Source organism: Podarcis raffonei, chromosome 17, assembly GCF_027172205.1.
Source record: "Podarcis raffonei isolate rPodRaf1 chromosome 17, rPodRaf1.pri, whole genome shotgun sequence".
Classification (NCBI taxonomy): domain Eukaryota; kingdom Metazoa; phylum Chordata; class Lepidosauria; order Squamata; family Lacertidae; genus Podarcis; species Podarcis raffonei.
Window position 1 is genome coordinate 33,925,850 of NC_070618.1, and position 24,000 is coordinate 33,949,849.

A 24,000-nucleotide genomic window follows, 5' to 3' on the forward strand; every position below is an offset into this window, starting at 1 on the left:
CCGGGCAGAATGATGGACCAGCAGTTTTTGTTTGGGGCCATTTTTACTTCACAGTGCCCAGCCGACGCACATGAAAGCAAAGGACATTACACTGTGCAGATGAGGGTAAGCTTTGAATTTTCTGAGACAACTTACAAAGGGAATGGGGACCCTATCCCCCCACCCCCGATCTTATTGAACTACAACCTCCATCATCCCCATTTATCCATGGTGGCTGTTTGGCGCTGCTGATTCCCCATCCATGCAGTAGAGTACCTGTCGCTGGCACAAGGCATTAGGGAAATAAAGTCATCTGTATATAAGAACTTGCAGGAGTAGGGGAATACTTATGGACAGGGCAGTGCATATGTTCACAGAGCACAAGGTAACAGCACTGGCTTCTCATATGTCTTGACTTCTCAAAGCATCAACAGAAACCAGCAACAATATAAAAAATCAGTTTATTCTAGGAAAAGGGAGGGGGGAAGATTTTCAGTGATGAAAGAATAGCGGATTGACTTCGCAATGAGAAGGAAGAGAGAGGTACCCTTCCTTCTCTGTAACAGGTGCTAACCATTCCTCCTCTAGGGTGGAAGCTTTCCATGCTGAGGCTTTGTACAATGCTACTGCTTTATGGGGAGATGGATCTGCAAGCAGTGGAGCCTGTTGGCTTGCGGAGGGGGACCTGATCCACCGGGAGATCCACCAGGGAATCATACAGCAATAGTGGTTTCACGTCTGGCATCAGAGTTGCATGTTTTAGCAACTGTCATATTTGATTTGGCTGAGTATCCCACCTGTTTAAGGATGTGAAAGAACAATTGGATCAGGGGTGCAAGGACATACAAGGAGACATCTCAGCATTCAGACTTAGAAGAGTACATATCTAAGTTGCCTTCTCCCTCCTCCTAAAAAACAGGGACATAATATAACTCGTGCACATGGCCTTGTCTTTGCAAACAGCTTGGTAAGATGCGTCTAATGGCAAAATGCTACTGAGGACACATCACACAGCCCAACGCAACCTCCTGTTGCACATGCCTAGATATGACATGCATTTGTACCTTATCAAGCATACAGTGGTACCTTGGTTGTCAAACCTAATCCGTTCCAGGAGTACGTTTGACTCCCGAAACCATTCGAAAACCAAGGCACAGCTTCCGATTGGCTGCAGGAGCCATTCAACTTCCAAAGAACGTTCGCAAACCGGAAGACTTACTTCCGGGTTTTCAGCATTCAGGAGCCAAAACATACAAGTGCCAAGGCATTCAGGATCCAAGGTACGACTTTAGATCTAAAAATGTGTGAGAGATCCTGATTATTATAGTGAAAAGCCAATTGAGATGCTGTCGTATATTGCATTGATTACAGTGGACTGAACCACTAAGCAGAGGACAAAAGCCAATAAACCCATTTCCCAATTGGTTTTTGCTTCATTCGGTCTGCATTATAAACATTAACACCCACAATAACTATTCAAGTTTTCTGTGACAGTGGTTTCAAGTTTGGAAAGATATCGTGTAAATAATAATGTGGGAGAAGCTTAAGGAAACCCAGAACTAAAAGCAAGCAGCGTTCCATAAATGCTGTGCCTTTTTAATTATATTTTGTTGGAAACATAACAACTGAGTGAAGCACAGTGAGAGCCAAACCCCTATTCCTCAAGGCCACAGCCACGATTTACAAAGACCTGTGCCAGTGGCTGACACTTCCAAGTGGCAGGCTTTTGGACGGCCTTAGAGCTGCAGATAGCCAAACTGACCCACAGGACAACATCCCCCAGAGATGTTTTCCTACACACATCCCACTGAGGCAAATGGAAGCTGTACAAAAGCCCCACAAGCGCATGCAGGAAAAATTCCTCATGGAAATTTAAAGTACATTCCCCCCTTCAAAAACGAATCCTGAGAATTGTAGCTCTGTGAGGGGTAAGCTACAGTTCTCAGGATTTTAGGGTGCTTTAAATGCATGGCACAAGTCTTTGTAACCAGCCTTAATTGTCCATTGGTATTTTAGGCTAACTCTAGTTTATACCAAGACAATCTGTTGAGTGGCCCCTCCCTTTAAGAAATGAAAAACAAAACTAGAGGGCAGGTTCATGGAGCAAGTGTTTCAAACAGCGGAGACTTCTGAAAGGAAAAACAACAGCAGGTTTGCTTGTCTGCCCTCATTCACACAGGGTCAATGAGGGCTGAAACACCTGTTATTCTGGCATTTCAAGGGGCTGGGTTAAATGACCCCCAAGTTACCTTTCAACTCTACAGTTCTAGGATTCAATGGGAGATTTATCTATCTTTTTATGTATTGTGCAGCTCTGCCAATTTGAAACGGTGTGTCTGTAGGCAAGTTGCAGTCTCCAGCCCACTTTCCCCAGGTAAAACATGGTGCGTTTCCAAATCCAAGAGGCAGGGAGGTGGAAACAGAGCAAAGCACAATCACCTTTCCTTGGGAGAACTAAGAGAGTCATGGATCAGAAAGGAAGTTAAAAAAAACCAGAGCTGCCATTAAAAAAAGCTCCCTTAAAGAGACGGGACTTTGGTGGCACAGAACTGCTGAAACCAGTTGTGCAATGCAGTTCTGCCACCTAGTGCCTGTGGTGGGATAAGAGACTTTGCCACCTTTTGAATTGTCACTCTTCCACTGAACCAGGTCCTGTCAGGTTATTTGGCTGACCTGATCAACATCCCATACCCTTTTAAAATGTGGCTCTTTTGGGGGGGTATTATTGGGTTATCGTTTTTATCTTGATTTTATATACTGTGATCTTTTTAGGTGAACCACCCTGAGACCTCCAGGTATAGGGCAGTATAATAATAATAATAATAATAATAATAATAATAATAATAATAATAATAATAATTTGGATGCCAGGGTAGCTCTTTGCCCTCTGGAGAAAATAATAATAATTACTCCTTTCTAGGAATATAATAGAAACACAATCTGAACTCTATCCAGTTAATGGCAAATGGGAGAAAAGTCAAAGGAGAGATGCACAAATGTGAAGGGTCAAAAACAAGCCACAAGAAAGGGCATCATTTATAAAGTCGGGGAAGGGGGAGCTTTTCTTACCACCCCCTAATAGGTTTAAGTCTCCCAAAACTCCATTTTTTTAAAGCTAGCCTGAGGAGGTTTCTGGAAAGGACACATAAAATATCTAGGATACACCCCCCCCCCAGCTCAAGGCACAAGGCTGCGGATCAAAATTACCGCCTGGAAGGACCTGCCAGAACTGTACAATTCAAATACCTTCCACAACTGAGCTTTGGGCAGCTCCTAATTATGCTCTAGTATAGCTCCCGTGAGCTGGAATGGGACTTAGGCAGGAGAGCACACTGATGGATTGTGCTTTATATTAGCAACAGAGATGTTGTGGTTGGAGTTCACTTCAAGTGCCCTGGCTTCACCATCAACTTGAGACAGACCAGATATCTTGTACTGTAGGGCAAGGCACAGCATCCAATTTGCCCCGTGGAGATAGCCACCGTACAAAGAGATTTTAACAGTAACCGCGTGGCAGCCTGTCTGCACATCTTGCCAGGCAATTACTGGCCACATCTGGACCTATGAACCTCGGCTTCATAACATGCACACAGCCCAATCACTCACACGTCACCCTTCCCTTCACAGGAGCAGATAAATAAGTTATGATAGGGGACAAGTCAATTTGTGTTACATCTGAATGCAGGCTCAGGGTTGGTTTCTCCCTAGCAAACCAACAAACCTTGATTTAAGACCAGCTAGGGTTGCCATATTTGAAAAAGTGAAAATCCAGACAGAAAAGTTGTTGAGCTTTCATTTGGGGGAGGGGCAAAGTTGTTGAGCTTTCTTTTTGGGGGGTGGCAAAGTTGTTGAGCTAATTTCAAGGGAAATTGCCCAAAATGACACTGCCGACATCAGTTGCCATACGTCCAGATTTTCCCAGACATTTCACTGATTTCCGCCCAGACACTGTTTCCGACGGCCAATTGCCGGCTATTTTCGGGAAATTCTGGAGATACGGCAACCCTACGCCAAGCTAGCTGATTAGGGAGAAACGAACCAGGATCCCAAGTCTGGATGTAATGCTAAAACCCCATCCTAGTCTTACCATTTGCGCAAAGTGGGAGTGACCAGCTTTGTGAATCAACCTGCAGTTCATGCAGAGTGTAGCTTTTTAAGCCAAGGTTTATCAATTTGTGCAGTCAGTACCTGAGCCTAGCCTAACTCAGAGGTGTGACAACAAAATAGGGAAGGGAAAACTCTACTTGCCACATTGAGCTCCTTGGAAGGAAAGTGGGATATAAGGGTAAAATGAACATGGAACTCTTCCACATCCACCCCCTCCTTAAAAGGGCCTTGGGGTTAATACAGGCATAGGCAAACTCGGCCCTCCAGATGTTTTGGGACTACAACTCCCATCATCCCTAGCTAACAGGACCAGTGGTCAGGGATGATGGGAGTTGTAGTCCCAAAACATCTGGAGGGCCGAGTTTGCCTATGCCTGGGTTAATACAAATGCGAAGCAAAGGTTTCCAATGGGACCTTCTGACATTTCCCACCCACATAAACCCACTTTATTTGGTTTTGAACCTCCTGCATTGTGTCTGTTGCAGTCCTTAGGCAGAGGTTAGATAGGATATCCAAAGTGGAACAAGGGTTGGAAGACCTGCAACGGCAATTGCCATTGATGGAAGCTGATGTGGAGCAAAAGCTAGGAGACTGAATGAGAATCAGGAAGGCCTCAGTTCAAATCATGCGTTCATGAGGACGACTTGGGCTGGCCTGGATGTTCCCTCCCAGTCTGTAATACGGGAATAATAATGCTGACCTACTCCTTACAGCGTTGTTGGAAAGACTTGAAATAATGTGCATAAGGTGCTTTTGAACATGCTAAAGCAGACTTGAAATGCCTAAAGTGAAGTTTTGGAATCGGGTTAACAATACAGTGGTACCTCGGGTTAAGAACTTAATTCGTTCTGGAGGTCTGTTCTTAACCTGAAACTGTTCTTCACCTGAAGCACCACTTTAGCTAAAGGGATCTCCTGCTGCCACCGCGCCACCGGAGCACGATTTCTGTTTTCATCTTAACCCGAGGTACTATTTCTGGGTTAGCGGAGTCTGTAACCTGAAGCATCTGTAACCCGAGGTACCACTGTATCTTGTTGAGACCCTTTTGGGGGCCTGCCTCTGTTCATTTGCTGGGTTTCTGTTTGGTACGGTCCTCCTTTAGTTCATTTAAAACAGGGCTGGGGGAATCTGTGGCCCTGCTGCTGGACTCCAGCTCCCATCAGCCCCGGCCAGTATAGAAAAACTGTAGCCCAAGAGCCCCTAGGAGCGCCACAGCTCTCCCCTTCCCTATTATGAAACATTTAAGAGTCACCTGCCGACTCAAACTGGCCAACCGTAAGGCAACAGGGTAATAACACTCTAGGTTGTGTTGACTTTTCTCTTGCCAGAGAAGGGAGATTCGTTTTTATTAAATAGTGGCATACTGAAAGGCACAGCGCAATACATTTTCTTTAAAAACAAGATCTCATGCGGCAGGACCCTTAAAGCCAAGAGCAGCCTCCCCAGCCACCCTCTGCTCTTGTCCAGTTCACACAAAAGCAACAACTCCAGTGTCAGCTCGAGTGGCAATTCCACGCGCTCCCAATTAGAGTCAGAAGAGTTCGTTCTTTGGAGCAGCATAGAGAAGGGAGATCTAGCACTGGGCAGTTGGCATTGCATGGGCTGAGGGGGGCAGCCCTCTCTCTTCTGTGTGCCCAGAGAGGCAGGATCCAATCTTGCCTTGAACTGTCTGCCTCTAGCCATTCCCAGCAGTGTGCATGCATGAGATCCAGCCGCTCCTCAAAGCCCATTCTAAAACATGTGTCTCCTGTGTGCAGCAGTTCACATCCAGCCCGCAGGGAAAGCTTTAAGAGACTTGCTGGGAAACCTCAAGCCTGGCAGCAGCAGAAGCACCCTTTTAAATGTTAGTGTTTTTTGGTTTTTTGGAGTCCAGTGTGTTGAGCGGCTCCATCCAAGCTGAGACCCAAAAGCCCTTTCCCTCATCTCAGATGAGTCGCTCTTCCGGGGGAAGCTTGAGGTTGGTGTTAGTTTCGACGCGGGCACCCACCTGCTCTTCGCTGCTGGGCCGGTAAGTGCCCTCTGTCTGCCGCTTCTCCCGGATTTTGAGTCCCATAAAAACCAGGAGGCCGATCAGCAGGAGGCCCCCAAAAACACACGGCACAGCGATGGCTGCCGCCAGCTCCGACTTCTGCCACGGGGAAAGAAAAAGGGGGAGGAACATCGTTACAGCGGAGGAAAGCAAGGCAGGGCCTAACACTGAGGTCTGGCGCTGAGGGCCTTCTGGCGGTTCCCTCGCTGCAAGAAGCCAAGTTACAGGGAACCAGGCAGAGGGCCTTCTTGGTAGTGGCACCCGCCCTGTGGAACGCCCTCCCACCAGATGTCAAAGAGAAAAACAACTACCAAACTTTTAGAAGACATCTGAAGGCCGCCCTGTTTAGGGAAGCTTTTAATGTTTAATAGATTGTTGTATTTTAGTGTTTGTTGGAAGCCGCCCAGAGTGGCTGGGGAAACCCAGCCAGATGGGCGGGGTATAAATAATAAATTATTATTATTATTATACTAACATGCCGTAGGGGGGGAAACCTGGTCTCCCCTGCATGCTCCTTAGACTTGCACACCTGCACTGCACAAATCAAAATGCGCAGTGTAGATTCATGGGCATATCTTGAAAATATGGCTGCTCCGATCAACGGCTTGGCTTGCTGGTGTGGCTGCACCAATTGTTATGAGCAAACTGATGGGCAGCCCAGCACCAGGAGGGTCATGTGTCAGATGCAAACCTGAACTGTAAGCCAGGTTTTAAGCCCAGAGGTGCTGCCCAAACCCAGTCCTTTGTCGTCAACATTGCTGCTACCATAACATACCATCATCAACTTACCACAGCAGAGGGAGGGGGCCAAATCCAGCCCTCTTCCATTTTTTCCCCTTGAATTTTTTACCATGTTGTCTCAATTGGCCGCAGTCATTTTTGGGTAGTGGTGATAACAGCTGCCTCGAGCATGTAAATATCTATCAAATTTGCCACTGTAGGCAATAGCTTCAAAAGACCCAAGGTGCCCTTGCCTGAGGTAAGGAAAGGCAGATCGAGCTAAGCTATGATCAGTCTGCACCTGCCTTGCCCAGACAATGATGCCCCCCCTTTAGGCAGCATTAGATGCTCACTTCAAGATCACCCCCCCAAAAAATACTGACACACACAGACCCTGCCCAAGAGAGACAGACATACATACCGAAAGGCCATATGAAGGAGAGGGAGGAAAGGATGTGGTTTCCACTGGAGTGCTGTTAGTGCCTTGTTTTGGAAAGAGACAAACAGTAGGCATTAGAGAAGAACATGGGTAGGCAAACTAAGGCCCAGGGGCCGGATTCGGCCCAATCGCCTTCTAAATCCGGCCTGCGGACAGTCTGGGAATCAGCGTGCTTTTACATGAGTAGAATGTGTCCTTTTATTTAAAATGCATCTCTGAGTTATTGTGGGGCATAGGAATGTCCCCAATATAGTCCAGCCCCCCAAAAGGCCTGAGGGACAAGATTTCACCTGACTCAGGTCTTTTGCCAGGCAACGAATCATTTTACACTCCTCCCTGTTTCATTAGACCACAGCCAAGAAGCAACATGCAACATAGGGCACTCTCCCCATGGAGAGCCATATTGCAGAATGGCCCAATTCATGAGGTCTGCACACACAGACACACTTTTTTTAAATAAATAATTTTATTAAAAGATTTTCATGAATTACAAAAGAATGTGCAATGTCTCTTTTTTAGGGGTTCAAGATTAGACGACAAAGAACAAAGAATGCACTGAAGATACACCTTTTAACCAAGAGCATGTGAATCTGACATGCAGAGAGGAGAGATAAGTGGGGGGGGGGGATTGTTGTTCCTTGCATTGATTTGTTACTTACGACATAAAATGTTTCATACTGACTCCGAACTGTAAAAGCATAAAGGTAAAGGTAAAGGGACTCCTGACCATTAGGTCCAGTCGTGGCCGACTCTGGGGTTGCGGCGCTCATCTCGCTTTGTTGGCCGAGGGAGCCGGCGTGCAGCTTCCGGGTCATGTGGCCAGCATGACTAAGCCGCTTCTGGTGAACCAGAGCAGCACACGGAAACGCCGTTTACCTTCCCACCGGAGCGGTACCTATTTATCTACTTGCACTTTAAGGTGCTTTTGAACTGCTAGGTTGGCAGGAGCAGGGACCGAGAAACAGGAGCTCACCCCGTCATGGGGATTCGAACCGCCGACCTTCTGATCGGCAAGCCCTGGGCTCTGTGGTTTAACCCACAGCGCCACCCACGTCCCTTGTATGTATGTAAAAGTATACATAATAACAAATTTAAAACAGGATTGAAAAGTTTCCACACATTACAGTTTTGGCTTCTGCACAGCAGAGGTTAACAGTGCACCCAACTGAACACCATGTACCCATGAGGCACATTCACACATTTATTCCACTGCATGTGCACTGCAAACAAACACTGCAGAAAGCTGTTGCCAGAGCATGTATCAGTGATATGCACACATGGAGAAACAAACAGCATCTCACACGCTACGGTCTCTAGGGAATGGGGGGTCAGCGGTGGGAGAAGCTGCTTGGGTGCCTGGCGGGACGCACCATGGGGCCTCTGGAGTCTGCTTGCCTCCTCCCACTCAGCCGCCCTACAGCTGGGGGGAAGGCAGCAGACGGACCGTTTGGGCAGCATGGAGCCTGTGCGCACCCAAGCCACCGCGTCTCTCCCAGGAGAGATGCATGGCTCAGGGGTGCTGCAGGCCCCACGGTGAGTGCCGCCCGGCATTTTGTCCCCGCTCCCCTGTGGTGACATTCAGGGTGGACTCACCCACCACACACCCCTTCCTCCACGCCTGTGGGGGGGGTGTCAGGGTTTGAGTTCTATTTCTTACCTGCTGGTTAGTGGGTAGGGGTATTGCTTTTGCTGAGGCAGCCAGGAGTTATTTACCGTATTTTTCGCTCTATAACACGCACCTGACCATAACACGCACGTAGTTTTTAGAGGAGGAAAATCCGTAGGCATGCCACCCGTAGGCATTTCCTCCATAACACGCACAGACATTTCCCCTTACTTTTTAGGAGGAAAAAAGTGAGTGTTATGCTGCAAAAAATACGGTATTAAGTCTATCATGCGCCTGGAAGAGCAAACCTTGGCCTGCTTGAAGGAAGCATCAGAAAGCCCAATTCCGGTGGTCATGGACAAGCAGAGATTTGACACTGGATCAAGGGTGAACCAGTTGAGGAGAGCTCATTTCAGACCTTTGGAGTCTGGACTGCGGAACAGGCAAATACAGCCTGCGTCACGTTCTGGCCCTTTTTCCATCTCAAGATTTGGTGGTGACTATGCCAGCTTGGGGACGTGGGTGGTGCTGTGGGTTAAACCACAGAGCCTAGGACTTGCCAATCAGAAGGTCGGTGGTTTGAATCCCCACAACGGGGTGAGCTCCCGTTGCTCGGTCCCTGCTCCTGCCAACCTAGCAGTTCGAAAGCACGTCAAAGTGCTTAGTCATGCTGGCCACATGACCTGGAAGCTGTATGCTGGCTCCCTCGGCCAATAAAGCGAGATGAGCACCGCAACCCCAGAGTCGGCCACGACTGGACCTAATGGTCAGGGGTCCCTTTACCTTTACCTTTATGCCAGCTTGACCTGGGTCTCTGGGTGCTGCCTTGAAAATGCCAGGTTAGCCCATAATAAGATGTTCCTCACCCACAATTTAATCAAGGATGAAGAAGCCTATGGGGCATCTATAACTAAGGCCTAGGTGGGGCAGCAGTGTGGGGTCGGCCTTCCCCAGTAATGCCCTCCGAGTACCAAGTGTATACCTCCAGGGTGTGTTTGGGGGCTGGCTAGTGTGATAGGCAGTCACTGTTAATGCCCAACTGATTCTCTACCCGAGCTATCAAACGTGGTTTCAGATCTGGCATTGTGGCCCCCAAGACTGTTAGAACTGGAGGATGTCAACATTCACCACCAAGAAGGCCCTCTTGGCTGGTTCCTTGTAACCTCACTTCTCACAGTGAGGGAACCGCCAGAAGGCCCTCGGAGCTGGACCTCAGTGTCTGGGCTGAATGATGGGGGTAGAGACGCTCCTTCAGGTATACTGGGCTGAGGCCGTTTAGGGCTTTAAAAGACAGCACAAACACTTTGAATTGTGCTCAGAAACATACTGGGAGCCAATGTAGATATCTTTTAGGACCAGTGTTATACGGTCCCAGCAGCCACTCCCAGTCACCAGTCTGCCAGCCACATTCCGGATTAGTTGTAGTTTCAGAGTCACCTTCAAAGGTAGTCCCACATAGAGCCCATTTCAGTAGTCCAAGAGGGAGATAACCAGAGCATGAACCACTTTGTTAAGATGCTGTGGTAAACAGGTAGGGTCTCAGCCAGTGTACCAGATGGAGCTGGTAGACAGCTGCCCTGGACACAGAATTGACCTGCACCTCTATGGACAGCTGTGAGTCCAAACTGACTCCCAGGCTGAGAACCTGGTCCTTCAGGGGCACAGTTACTCCATTCAGGAACAGGGAGTCTCCCAAACCTGTCCACCCCTGTCCCCTGCCCAAAACAGTACTTTTGTTTAATGACAGCCAAACTAGTCCTCAGGCTCTGCACTCTTCATGGGGATTCTTCATCAATGACACGTGATGCGGAGACAGGTGCATTTCAGAAAGGACCTCCCTTGGGCACATGAGGCCTTAATTACTAGACCTGCACCTCCTCCGGAAGCCTTCACTTACAGAGCTAAGCCCATGGCTTTCAATCTCTCCTGGGACAGGTGTGGTTCTTGCTGAGACAATTCTTTCTCTTAGGCATTCAGTTTCCATTTCAGGCTGGGCACTGCATGGTGGAGCAACCTGGTTTGTGCCTTCTCTCAGAGAATCCACACCCACCGTGCTGGGGAGGGCACGAGTGAGTCAGACAGAGCTCACTCCTTGGGCCAAGGGAGCCAGAGGCACGCCCTGAAAGTGCTTTGCAGTTGACAGGTGAAGCCTACAAAAACACTTCAAGGAAGTCCAGAGTGGCTCTGACACATTCCTAGAAAAAGGAGCTCCGTTCTGCTTTCTGGGATGACCTGGCCTCTTTCCTTGAAACTATTTCAGGATCAAGAATGATCCAAAGACCTATCCACCCTTAAACTGAATCCTAGCAAGAAGCGTGCGTGACTTTGACCCCCAAAATGAATTTGCTTGAAGGAATTTGCTCCCCCCCCCCTTTTTGAAAATTTTAAAGTTAAATATTCTTCAGACACTCTACATCTGTATTTGTACTGATAACCATTTTTTGACAATCCTTGCTATTTTGATAGAATCTCAACATTTAGTAGTTGCGATCCAAGAGTACGGTCATACCTCATGTTATGTTTGCTTCATGTTACGTTTTTTCAGTACCGGAAAGGGTTACTTCTGGGTTTTGCCGCTCGCGCATGTGCAGAAGCGCTAAATCGCACTGCGCACCTGCACAGATATGGCGCTTCAGGTTGCGGGCTTTTCATATTGCGAACGGGCTTCCGGAACGGATCCCGTTCTCAAGCAGAGGTACCACTGCACAGTGGTACCTCAGGTTAAGAACTTAATTTGTTCCGGAGGTCCGTTTTTAACCTGAAACTGTTCTTAACCTGAAGCACCACTTTAGCTAATGGGGCCTCCCGCTGCCACCACGCGATTTCTGTTCTCATCCTGAAGCAAAGTTCTCAACCCGAGGTACTATTTCTGGGTTAGTGGAGTCTGTAACCTGAAGCGTCTGCAACAGGAGGTATAATTGTTTTCTATTGCCGACATGCAACACTGTTTGGCAAGATATAGCATCTAGTGGTGTTTTATATTGAATAGTATCTGAAGGCTGACACAGCGACAGAGCAAGCCAATCAGGTGCCTGGGGAGGCGCGTGTGCCCTGCGCCCAGGGGCGGGGCCAGGACACCCGGGGCAGGACGCTCCTGCCTCCTCCCACTCAGCCACCCTACAGATAGGGGGGAGGCAGTGGTGGACCATTTGGGCAGAGTGGAGCCTGCGCGTGCCCAAGCCACTGAGTCTCTCCCAGGAGAGACGTGTGGCTCGGGCACGCTGCAGGCGCTGTAGTGAGTGCCGCCCGGCATTTTGTCACCCCCCTCAGTGGTGACACCCAGGGCGGCCCGCCCCACCGCACCTTTAAGGTTCCTAGGTATGAATGGCTTTCCCCATCCCCCAGCTGCCCCCAAAAAGGTTAACCTATAGCAGGCTTGCATTTAACAAATCGACCAGGAATTCCGTGCAGGTGAGTGGGTGGGTTCACAGAGAAGTGACAGCTCTCTCCATTCCTCCTCCACCCACAGCTAGCACAGAAGCCAAGCAGAATGGTAAAGGGGACCCTGATCCAACCAGCTTGTTTGGTTCAAAACATGTTTCTTTATTAGCTTGAGGAATTCAGCACCCCGCTAACATTACCATTCCATCACGCCAAGCAATTTGGCTTGCCAGACAGAACAATCCCCTCCCCATGTGCTGTTCTGGGTGTTCTCCCAATTTCCACAGAGTCCATTTTAGGGGGGTACAGTGGGTGCAAGGGTAGGAGAGCGGGGGGGAGAACCATTGCACAAGCAGAAGTCCTTGCTGGTGGGACTCATTTGTTGAATCCAACCCTGCGTTTCCATGCAGAGGGGCTTCCCCTCTGGCCAGCTCGAAAACACAGGCTTCTAGCCGCTTAGCAGGTTCTTTTCTTTTTTAAGGCATGCCAGTAACTTTTATGGCTTCTTTGCACGGTTGACTCATGGCAGGTTTCCAGGGGGCGGTTCTGTTACACTGAGATCCATGCTAATGCCAAAGGGGGAGATTTGTTGATACTGGGGTTGGGGAAGGCGATTTTAATAATAATAATTTTTTCCCAGTTCAGAAAACCGGGCTCAGGGCAGCTAACAACAAATTTAAAACACTTAATTGATGCAAACAATTGATTTTAGAGAAAGCTTTCTGCCTGTTGGTCACTGAATGCTCTCTAAGCACTTAGTGCAGCAGTGGGAAACCCTTTTGCAGGCCTAGGGCCTCTCCCCAGCTGTAGAGAGGCCGAGGGTGTGCGCAGTCAGTATGGGTGCCTCTCGCACAGCGACTGTATGGGCTGCCGCGCAAGTGCAATCAGTACGGGATGCCGCACATGCGCTGTATGGACGGCATGCACGAGCAACAGCCCGTACGGATGCTGTGCGAGTGACAGCCCGTATGGAGTGCGCATGTGCAGCATGCTGTACAGAGTGCGCATGCGCAGAAACCCATGCGGTCGCCACGTGAGCAATGGGCTGCCGCATGTGTGCACCTCATATGGGATGCCACACATGCGCACCCCGTACAGATGTCGCGCATGAGCCACCAGGCAGTTCGACCCGCCACTGATTGCAGCCAGACAAAAAACATTCGAGGAAGATTTGAAGCAAGGTAAATGAAGCTTAGGGACGCAGGTGGCGCTGTGGGTTAAACCACAGAGCCTAGGACTTGCTGATCAGATGGTCGGCGGTTCGAATCCCCACGACGGGGTGACCTCCCGTCGTTCGGTCCCAGCTCCTGCCAACCTAGCAGTTCGAAAGCATGCCAGTGCAAGTAGATAATTAGGTACCGCTCCAGCGGGAAGGTAAACGGCATTTCCGTGCGCTGCTCTGGTTCACCAGAAGCGGCTTAGTCATGCTGGCCACATGACCTGGAAGCTGTATGCTGGCTCCCTCGGCCAATAAAGCGAGATGAGCTCCGCAACCCCAGAGTCTGTCATGACTGGACCTATTGGTCAGGGGTCCCTTTACCTTTACCTAAATGAGGCTTGGGGAAGAAGTTGTGGTTGTGGAGGGAACATGGTCCTGGGAGAGTTCTAAGGGCCAGAGATATAGGCCAGTGTGCACACAGACACACCATACTGATCACTTTTCCTCTGTTTGCAACAGCGAAGGGAGCACTCACCTTGACACAAAGTGGGCTGTAAGCAGGACTGGAGAGAGACTGCCAGAAGGAATCCAAGCTGTTTCAAGCGAGCCATCACCCTCCTCCCCAGCCAGGAGTGGGGCAAGGGGAAGGCAGAGGTTACCCCACTGCCTCCACCAAGGAAGGAAGGGAAGCCACAGGCCCAGATGCTCCCTTTGCCCAGCAGCTGCCTCCAAAACACTTCAGCCGGTTTAAAGTCCTGCAATATCCGATGGTGGAGTGAAAGGCCTGGAATTTCTAAAGAGAGGGAGAGAGAAAGGAAATCTGTGATACTCCAAAATATACGGCTACTTCTGCTACCTGCATTTGCAGGGATGGAAAAACCAGAACACACCCAGACTTTGCTGGCCTCCAGCTCCCAACATCCCCGACAACATGGAAATTATTTATTTTATTTTATTTTATTTATACCCCACATTTGAGGAAAACTTTCCTGAAAAGGCAAAGTTCCAAAAACTACCAATATATATGTACTACTTATTTTAAAAGCAGTACAGTGGTACCTTGGTTCTCAAACTTAATCCCTTCCGGAAGTCTGTTCCAAAACCAAAGCGTTCCAAAACCAAGGTGCACTTTCCCATAGAAAGTAATGCAAAATGGATTAATCCGTTCCAGACTTTTAAAAACAACCCCTAAAACAGCTATTTAACATGAATTTTACTATCTAACGAGACCATTGATCCATAAAATGAAAGCAATAAACAATGTACTGCAGTCACACAATCAATCAATCGGGAACTGAACTGGGTTCCAGACAGTCACAAAAACAAAACAAAAAAGCCGCAAAAACAAAAATGCAAAATAAGTAGCAGAAACAGACAGACCTCAGCGTAACACTCAAAACAGAAGTGTGACACTCAAAACGGTGTGTCCGATATGTATGAGACCGCACACGCGTGCATTGTGCCGAACCCGGAAGCGACCCAAAAACATCACAAAAGGGGCGGAAGTGACATGCGGTGTTTGCAGGCTTTTTCCATTGGTGTTCCTAGTATACACAAGTTCACGCAAGGGCGCAATGACCTGGAATACAACCACCGTGCAAACAGGGAGTTGCCTCTACTTAAAAATGTAATGTAAACTTGCAAATGTGTATGTGTGCGTGTGTGCAGGTCCACTCATCAGGGAGCCAGAACTAGCAGCTCCTTCCTGTCCAATGTACTCAGGGATGGCATGTCAGTTTAAGACAGGCCTCAAGTGAGCTTGCAAGGTCTATCCTAGCAACACTCCCTAAGTGGATCTGCGAAAGAGCAAGTCCAAGCAGCTCACCAATTATCAGGATCATAATGCCCTTTTTCCTGTTCTGCCTTTTTTTTCTTTCCTAGGGGCCAGCACCACACCCTGCAGCGACACCTATTAAAAATAGGGACTGTGTGTTTTTCTTACTATGGTAATGAATAGTGCGTATTAAATTTGCTGCTGTTCTATAATAACAATCTGTAGCATTTCTTGCATATAATAATAATAATAATAATAATAATAATAATAATAATAATAATTTATTATTTATACCCCGCCCATCTGGCTGGGTTTCCCCAGCCACTCTGGGCAGCTTCCAACAAACACTAAAATACAGTAACCTATTAAACATTAAAAGCTTCCCTAAACAGGGCTGCCTTTAGATGTCTTCTAAAAGTTTGGTAGTTATTTTTCTCTTTGACATCTGGTGGGAGGGCGTTCCACAGGGCGGGTGCCACTACCGAGAAGGCCCTCTGCCTTCTTTTGCCGTGCTTTGTTATAGGGATGGAGAATCTGTGCCCTACCAGAGGCTGTTGTACTCAAACTCCCGTCAGCCCCAGCCAGCAAGGGCAATAATAGTCAGGGATGATGGGAGTTCTAGTACAACAACATCTGGAGGGTCCATGGCTTCCATTAATAGTAAGATGGGGATGCGGGTGGCACTGTGGTCTAAACCACTGAGCCTCTTGGGTCGGCTGATCGGAAGGTCAGCAGTTCAAGTCGGCACGACCTAGCAGTTCAAAAGCACTCCAGTGCAAGTAGATAAATAGGTACCGCTGTGGCGGGAAGGTAAACCGTGTTTCTGTGCGTTCTGGATTCCGTCACAATGTCCCGTTGAGCCAGAAGCCGTTTAGTCCTGCTGGCCATATGACCCGGAAAGCTGTCTGTGGACAAACGCCGGCTCCCTCAGCCTGGAAGCGAGATGAGCGCCGCAACCCCATAGTTACCTTTGACTGGACTTAAACGTCCAGGGGTCCTTTACCTTACTACTTATAAGATACTTATTATTTATTCATTCATTCCTATGCCAGAAACTCATGTAAAATCTAAACAAATGCTAACAAATAAGAATTTAGGTTATCATTTTAGTGTCGTTATGTCAAAGTTCTGGCCAAACCACCACAAGCTAGAGGGGAGAGAGGGACAGAGCAAGCGGTGCCTGTCTTCTGAAGTATGTGAATTTACACATCAGGCCCACCTCATCCATGAAGGGAAGAAGAGATGCATCAGCCTGAGTGTTTTTCCTACTAAATGCAGTCAAGTAAAAGTAGCATGCAATAAATTATTTATCAATATTAGATTCCTTCTGCAACTGCTTGCCTCTCCCCAGTCACCAGTTACCATATATTTGTGGGCCATTTGTTACATTCTGTTGTTGTTCAAGTAAAAGTAAAAGTAAAGACTCTCTCAAGGCAACGTCTTTGCCCCTGTGCAGATGGTAGCACCAAAACAGTGGCACACATCCTCTTGTCCTGTACTCCCTACAAAGACCTGAGGAACGAGATCATCACCCCACTCGTACTAACCATCCCAGGGCACTCAACCACTGCCACAATGTCCTTTCTTCTATCAGATCAAAATGAGCAGATAACAGCAAAGGTTGCTAGGTTCATAGCAGGGGCAATCAGAATAAGGGCCACTAACTGACTGCTGATTCAGGACTTTAATTTGTGCTTTTATATCATATACTGTGTTTTTATATGCATATACTGTAATGTTTTACTGTTGCTATGGCCATTGGCTAATGCGAATAAAGTTTTATATCTCTCTTTCTCAAGGCAAATCTACAAAAATGTAGTATAAACAGTGACAAATGGGAAACACTGGCCTATGATCGTGTCAATTGGAGAACAGCCTTTACCAAAGGTGTCACGGACTTCGAAGATGCTCAAACTCAGGATGAAAGGGAGAAACGTGCTAAGAGGAAGGCATATTTGGCAAACCCTCACAGTGATCAACTCCTGTCCGGAAACCTATGTTCCCACTGTGGAAGGATGTGTGGATCCAGAATTGGCCTTCACTTACGGACTCACTGTTAAGATAGTGTTCATGGAAGACAATCTTACTTGACTACGAGTGATCGCCAAAGAAGAAGAAGAAGAAAGATATTCTGTTGTCACCAAAGTCCACCCAAAGCAACCCTGTGCAAGACTTCATCATCCATGCGATTACCAAGGCCTCTGCACACATTACACTATCAAGATAACCCATGGGCAATGAGCAGGTGTTCAAAAATGTGTGCCTCATTTAGGTATACTTGTTGGAGACCCAGGATTGGCCGTAACTCATTTTTCAGAAGACACACAGTGTTGGGGCGCAAAGTGGGAGAAACCTCAAGAGTTGTTGCTGGGAAATGTGTGAAATGGCAGGCAGTGGAGCCAAGCTGACAAAGGGTTGCAATCTTTTCACGTTTACTTCGAAAAAAGTCCCACTGAAACCTATGACTTAACTTCCACTAGCACAGCATGGTGGTTCAGTAGCTGAGCTATGAACCAGAAAACCCCAGTTTGGATCAGTTCAGGCAGGAACTCTTTGGTTGGGCTTTAGGCAAGCCACTGATTGATCTGTCCCTGCACTGAGGGTACATAACACAGGCCTACATAACAAAGAGTTGCAAAACTGACCCAGATTAAGCTTGGAACACTCCGAGGCAATGTGATATAAATGCACATAAAGGCAACAGATTAGCATTTAAATGGCACTGCCTAGAGGGGTAACAATGGATTTTCCTGGATTTGGAAGAGTTGAGTCTTGCCTCTGGCAAGACACATTCTCAGCCTAAACCTCACCTCAAGGAGGTTGTGGGGAAACATAAAGTGACACAGGCCCTATCATCAACATCATCATTATAGGGTTATACTGTAATTTAATGCTCAAACCTTCAGGGTTGGGTGGGAAAGAGGTCTAAAAATAGCCAGCTTGCATTCATAAGCTGGGGCTAGGCAAGAGTCACCGAGTGACAGAGTTATTTCACATGATGACATCAGTCCCTGTAAGCAACATCACACTTCCAGACATGGAGGAAACCAGAGGGAGGGAAGAAAACATGGCAGAGGAACAGAGCTTGGCATTGCAACATCAACCAGGAACTAGGAAGGAAGGAAGGCAAGCTAAGAGCATATTTATTTATTTATTTAAATCACACCTGGGCAGGATCTCTCTTCCTGGCTCAACTTCCCCCACTTTTGGCAAGCAGCCCAAAGTGAAGTGGGGAGTCTTGTTGAACAACCTTTAAGCAGGACTCACTGCCTCTCCACCCCACTGTTCCCAACCACCTAACTTTTTAGAAGTATTGTACCCAAGCTCTTCCAAGGTACCATATAGCCCCCTCTTTGACTAGAGTTTCACGCTGTACTATTTTCTGGTTATATTATAATATTATTGCACCATTATTGTTGTTATTTCTGTAGGACACCCTGGGAGTGCCAGCAACATTGAAGGGGTAGCGATACAATTTCAGAAATAAGAAAACATACAAACATACCTGTGACATGCTATAAAGTTATCAGTGATTTGAACACTGATCTCAGTCACCTGCTCTACCAGTATTCTGGCTGGACTGCAAGAAGATCAAACCTCTCCATTCTGAAGGAAATCAGCCCTGAGTGCTCACTGGAAGGACAGATCATGAAGCTGAGGCTCCAATACTTTGGCCACCTCATGAGAAGAGAAGACTCCCTGGAAAACACCCTGATGTTGGGAAAGATGGAGGGCACAAGGAGAAGGGGACGACAGAGGACGAGATGGTTGGACAGTGTTCTTGAAGCTACCAGCATGAGTTTGACCAAACTGCGGGAGGCAGTGGAAGACAGGAGTGCCTGGAGTGCTCTGGTCCATGGGGTCAGGAAGAGTCGGACACGACTAAACGACTAAACAACAACAAATGTGTATATATTGTTATAAGTTTGGGGAGGGGACCCCCTAACCCTAGAAATTAATAAATGGTAGGATTTTAATTATTTGGGATACGAAGGGAGAAATGCAAGCTGCAGGAATTCCTGAGCTAGCGTGTGCAAATTACCTGGCCAAGCTAAAGCTATTAAGAAACAACACAGGGCCATTGAGGGTCATTGGCAATGCAAGAGAACTGTCCTCCCCCCTCGCACCGCTGTGAAAAGAGACTGGGAATTTTGAAGGTTACTAGGTAAATGGGTATGTCCCGCCCATCTGGCTGGGTTTCCCCAGCCACTCTGGGCGGCTTACAGCACATAAAAAATTGTAAAACATTAGACATTAAAAATTTCCCGATACAGGGTTGCCTTCAGGGCACAGACCCTGGTTGAGGGCCAAGACTCCTGGAGCACAGCTCTGGAAGGATTGAGGGGGCAGTAACAACATTCATTGCTTATTCTTTTAAAGCAGAGATGAGGAATCTGTGGCCCTCCAGATGTTGCCGCAACATCAGCCCTGACCACTGGCTCTGCTGGCTGGGACAGATGTGAGTCAGGAGTCTAGCAACACCCCGATTGAAACATTTGTTTGCCATTTCAGAAATGAAGATCCATTTTAGAGGAGCAGAAAAATTGTTCTGAGCAGGGGAGGGGGAGGTCAATTTTTGACATTACAATGCTCATCGGTCGGCACTCTTTCACTGCCAGCCTCTGCTACAAAACAGCACAACTACATTTTCACCCACAGCTGCTCTCAACTGCTCAAACAACTTGTATCTGTACTCACCCTTAGTATGCCCCCACTGTATGAAGTCCTCACCCCACACCATCCCTCTCCACGACTTAATCCAAACGCAAAATAGTTGCCACTTTCTCAGGCTGAAGAAGTGCTTTGATTCAGATGGAAGACATCTGTAAGCCTCTACACCCAGGAAAGGGAAGCCCACAGCAACTCCTTTCTGCTGGGTGAACTACAACCCACATCATGCAGGCTGAGGCCAACTGAAACTGTAGTCCAAAATATCTGAAGGGCATCACGTTAGGGTGGAGGCTGTCTTATGCCATAGCCACCTCCCCAATGTTAGCAGGCCCCCACATGTTAACAGTCCTCAGGCCTTATGTACATTCTAGACATTGTTGTTTGCTGAGAAGCATGACTTTCTGCCACAGCCAACTACATCTAAGTCTGCAACCATCTATAACTGGGGGGAAATCCACATATTTATTTTTGCTTCCACTTCCTGTGTGTCAAGTCTTAGTCTGCAAGCTCCTCACACCAGGGACCTGCAGTCTTGTTCTTTGCAAAGCACCCAGCACCTTGAAGCCACGATATAAACAACACTCCAAGGACCTTGGACCTCAATGAGCTCTGTGAAGTTCTAGTAGATGGGTAGGCAAACTAAGGCCCGTGGTCAGATCTGGCCCAATCACCTTCTAAATCCGGCCCGCGGACGGTCCAGGAATCAGCGTGTTTTTACCTGAGTAGAATGTGTCCTTTTATTTAAAATGCACCTGTGGGTTATTTCTGGGGCCTGCCTGGTGTGTTTTTACATGAGTAGAATGTGCTTTTATTTAAAATGCATCTCTGGGTTATTTGTGGGGCATAGGAATTCATTCATTATTTTTTTTCAAAATATAGTCCGGCCCACCACCTGGTCTGAGGGAGAGTGGACCGGCCCCCTGCTGAAAAAGTCTGCTGACCCCTGTTCTAGTACTTCATTGGTGCCTTCCGTTTTCAGGCGATTTCGGTAATCTTTCACACACAAGCAAAAACACACAAGCACCCCACCAGCTTCGCAGCAGAACATTTCAAACTGAACATTCCCCAGATTACTGGTTCAGTGGGAGTACACGTCAAGTGCCGCTCCATTTCCAGCGCTGGAAACAAAACTGCACCATTGCATAATAGTCATGTCGACAGGAATTTTAATTTACTGAGTCAGATCCATCAATCATCCACCTAAGCCCAGCTTTCTGCCTGCAACAATACCATGAGATGTGCCTAGCAAGTTCACCAGCAAGACACATCTGGCAGCCACAACCGTCAACAACACAAAAGGTTGCCTCTTGTAGTTACTGTGTCTCGTACCCACCAGTGAATCAATCTAATCCTTTTCTAAAAGCTTGACCATGTCCTGTGGCGATGAATTCTTTTGCTTAATTACACATTGGAGGAGATCCAAAGGACTGTTTTCGGTATGCTCGTGGGCTTCGATGTGCTCCCTCCGCCATGGGATTTTTGCCTCCCACCACCACCACTTGGAACTGCGGACAGACACACTTGCACAAACCATCACCACCACATTACAAGCAGCTCACGCAAAGATCTGGAGGGCACCAGGTTGGGGAAGACCGATTACCTTAATGACCTTATGGCACCTAACAAATTTGGAGATAATTGGGGAGTCAACTATTTCACCTCTTGCTCTGCTCAAGAGCTTCCCAGGGGCATCTAACTGGCCACAATACTAGACTAGCTGGGCCTTTTATCAATTAATTAATTTTCTACCAATACAGTGGTACCTCGGTTTACGAACTCAATCTGTTCCGGAAGTCAGTTCTTAAACCGAAACCATTCTTAAACCAAGGCACGCTTTCCCTAATGAGGCCTCCCGCCGCTGGTACCCTTCCACCGTTCAGATTCCATTCTTAGACCAAGGTAAAGTTCTCAAACCGAGACACTATTTCCGGTTTTGCGGAGTTTGTAAACCGAATCGTTCTTAAACCGGACTGTTCTTAAACTGAGGTACCGCTGTATAATTTCTATAAAAGACAATAAAAATGCAAGTAACATGCAATAAAATAAAATTAGATAATAAAAAAATATAACACAAATAAAACTGAACATCGTACAAAGCGATTTTGGGGGAAAATAAAGTACCCCAAAAGCTTGGGTAAACATGTTTTTAAGAGGCATATATAGGTCACCACTGTCTGTCCCTCACTAACGAACTGTCTGTGTCGTCACTTAGAACGTCCGCTTGTCTAGTGTCACCAAGTTACAATCTGACAGTCATGAAGAGACTAGCAGGGTCTCCTTGGAAGATCTTAAAGATTGGCTTTATCTGATCTTGCATGGGCGCTTATTTTTTGACCTGCTTCTTAATGTTTCCCAACATTGGGATGTCCTTTTTCAACCCCACAGCCTTGCAGGTTGATGTTTCCAGCGATCTGTCTACTCTGACTCCTTCCTTACCTGCATATTTTCTGGCAGTTTGGTGCCCACCAGTTTATTACAAAGTTGATGCTCATCAGCCATTCTCATGCATACAGGCCCACTATATATAAAGTCAACAAAATCAAGTGCTGAACTGCATTGGGCTGTATCTTGCAATGATTACTTTGAGGCGCAGGGGGCGGGGGCAGGACTCCCTGCACAGAGAAATATAGCCTATCAGGAAAAAGGATAAAGTGCGGTCTTCTTCCCTGATGTGCTCATTTTCTGTGTGCAGGGCTTTTGTTGTTGCGGAAGGATTGAAATATTCAGTTACCTAACTGTAGTTTGAAATGGAAAGAGCACCATTCCAAAACTCTAGGCTAGGGCTTGGCAACCTAAGGCCCGTGGGCCACAAGCGGCCCATGGGGGTCATTTAACCAACCCACGAGCCACCCCCGAACCGAGCCGCCCGCTTGGCGAGTCCCCGCGTGCTGCGCTAAACCAACACAGCACGACGCGTGGACTCACTTCCGCGGTGCTGGAAATTGCGACTGCGCAGACACCGGAAATCACATCTGCACAGAAGCAGGCGCCGGAAATCGCGGGCACAATCTGGCCCACAGAGGGATCTCTGCTGGAGTGAACCGGCCCAGGCGAGGAAAACCTTGCCGAACCCTGCTCTAGGCCATGGTTTCGGCAAGATTTGCATTCATCACACAGAGCTGTCCATCAATGCCTGTTCTTTCCCCATTTATTCAAAGGCTAGTTCTCTTATCCTACAGTTAGTTGAAAAGTCTAAAATTATTCATGTTCCCATAGGCATCTGGTTGGCCACTACGAGAATAGGATGCTAGACTTGGTGGGCTTTTGGGTTTGATCCAACAAGACATTCAAGAGATGAAGAAAGCAGTGGCATTAGTGAGGTAAGAACTGCCTCATGGGATCAGACCACAATCCACCCCGTCTACTGTTTAGTTTCCAAGCAAACCATGAATACGGTTTCCCCTACTTTGACCCTAACAGCTGATTTTCAGAGGCACCTGCAGTCCTACACCTACTTATCTGGAAGCCGAACTGAATTAATGGGGCTTAGTACTGAATAGACATTTGTAGGATTGTGCTATTAGCATCATAACCAACACCTCATGATAAATCTATTACTTTGATCAGACCTTTTTGTTTGTTTTGATTTTGATTTTTTAGCTTTTCTATTATACAAGTGTACACACATAAATCACAAAACACGACATCTGACACAAAAAAGCATCACTGGAGGTGTGTAAAATACGGTACTTAATATATTATTTTACAGGGTACAATAATGAGGTGATTACCGTAACCCAGTCCAATGAATTCTTCAATAAATAAACTTGGAAAATACACAATAATATGAGTGAGCTAGAATATTGCCTGCATATCTGCACCCTAGTGCAATATATGCTGGCTCATTTGTATATTTAATAAAATCTCCTCTTGCCGCCTTCAATTTTTGCAACAACTTTTCCATTATAGCCGTTTGCCAGGCTATATTACACTAGTGATCAACATTCATTAAGTACAAGTTAATTTTCCAAGTTCTGGCTATTACCATTCTAGCTGCTGTTAATATATATGTTATTAATTCTTTACTTTTTAATTGGTCCATATCTGAAGTATATAAATTAAGGCTAAAGCTAGAGTCATTGGGATTGTCTGAACTGTAATCTGAGTAACTCTTTAGAAACCTTCTCCCAAAATT

The 24,000-nt window shown here is 47.2% G+C and overlaps 1 protein-coding gene across 1 annotated transcript in view; it reads right to left on the reverse strand.

Moving 5' to 3' along the window:
• Positions 1-421: 421 nt before the first annotated feature.
• Positions 422-24,000, reverse strand: part of CRB3 (crumbs cell polarity complex component 3) — a 28,111-nt gene continuing 4,532 nt past the window's right edge. The window contains exons 2-5 of the mRNA XM_053371542.1: positions 13,956-14,213; positions 7,257-7,318; positions 6,074-6,214; positions 422-776 (exon numbers count right to left, since the gene is read on the reverse strand). Coding sequence (XP_053227517.1) covers positions 693-776; positions 6,074-6,214; positions 7,257-7,318; positions 13,956-14,031 — 363 coding nt within the window. The 5' untranslated portion in view covers positions 14,032-14,213 and the 3' untranslated portion in view covers positions 422-692. The remainder of the gene's footprint in view (positions 777-6,073; positions 6,215-7,256; positions 7,319-13,955; positions 14,214-24,000) is intronic.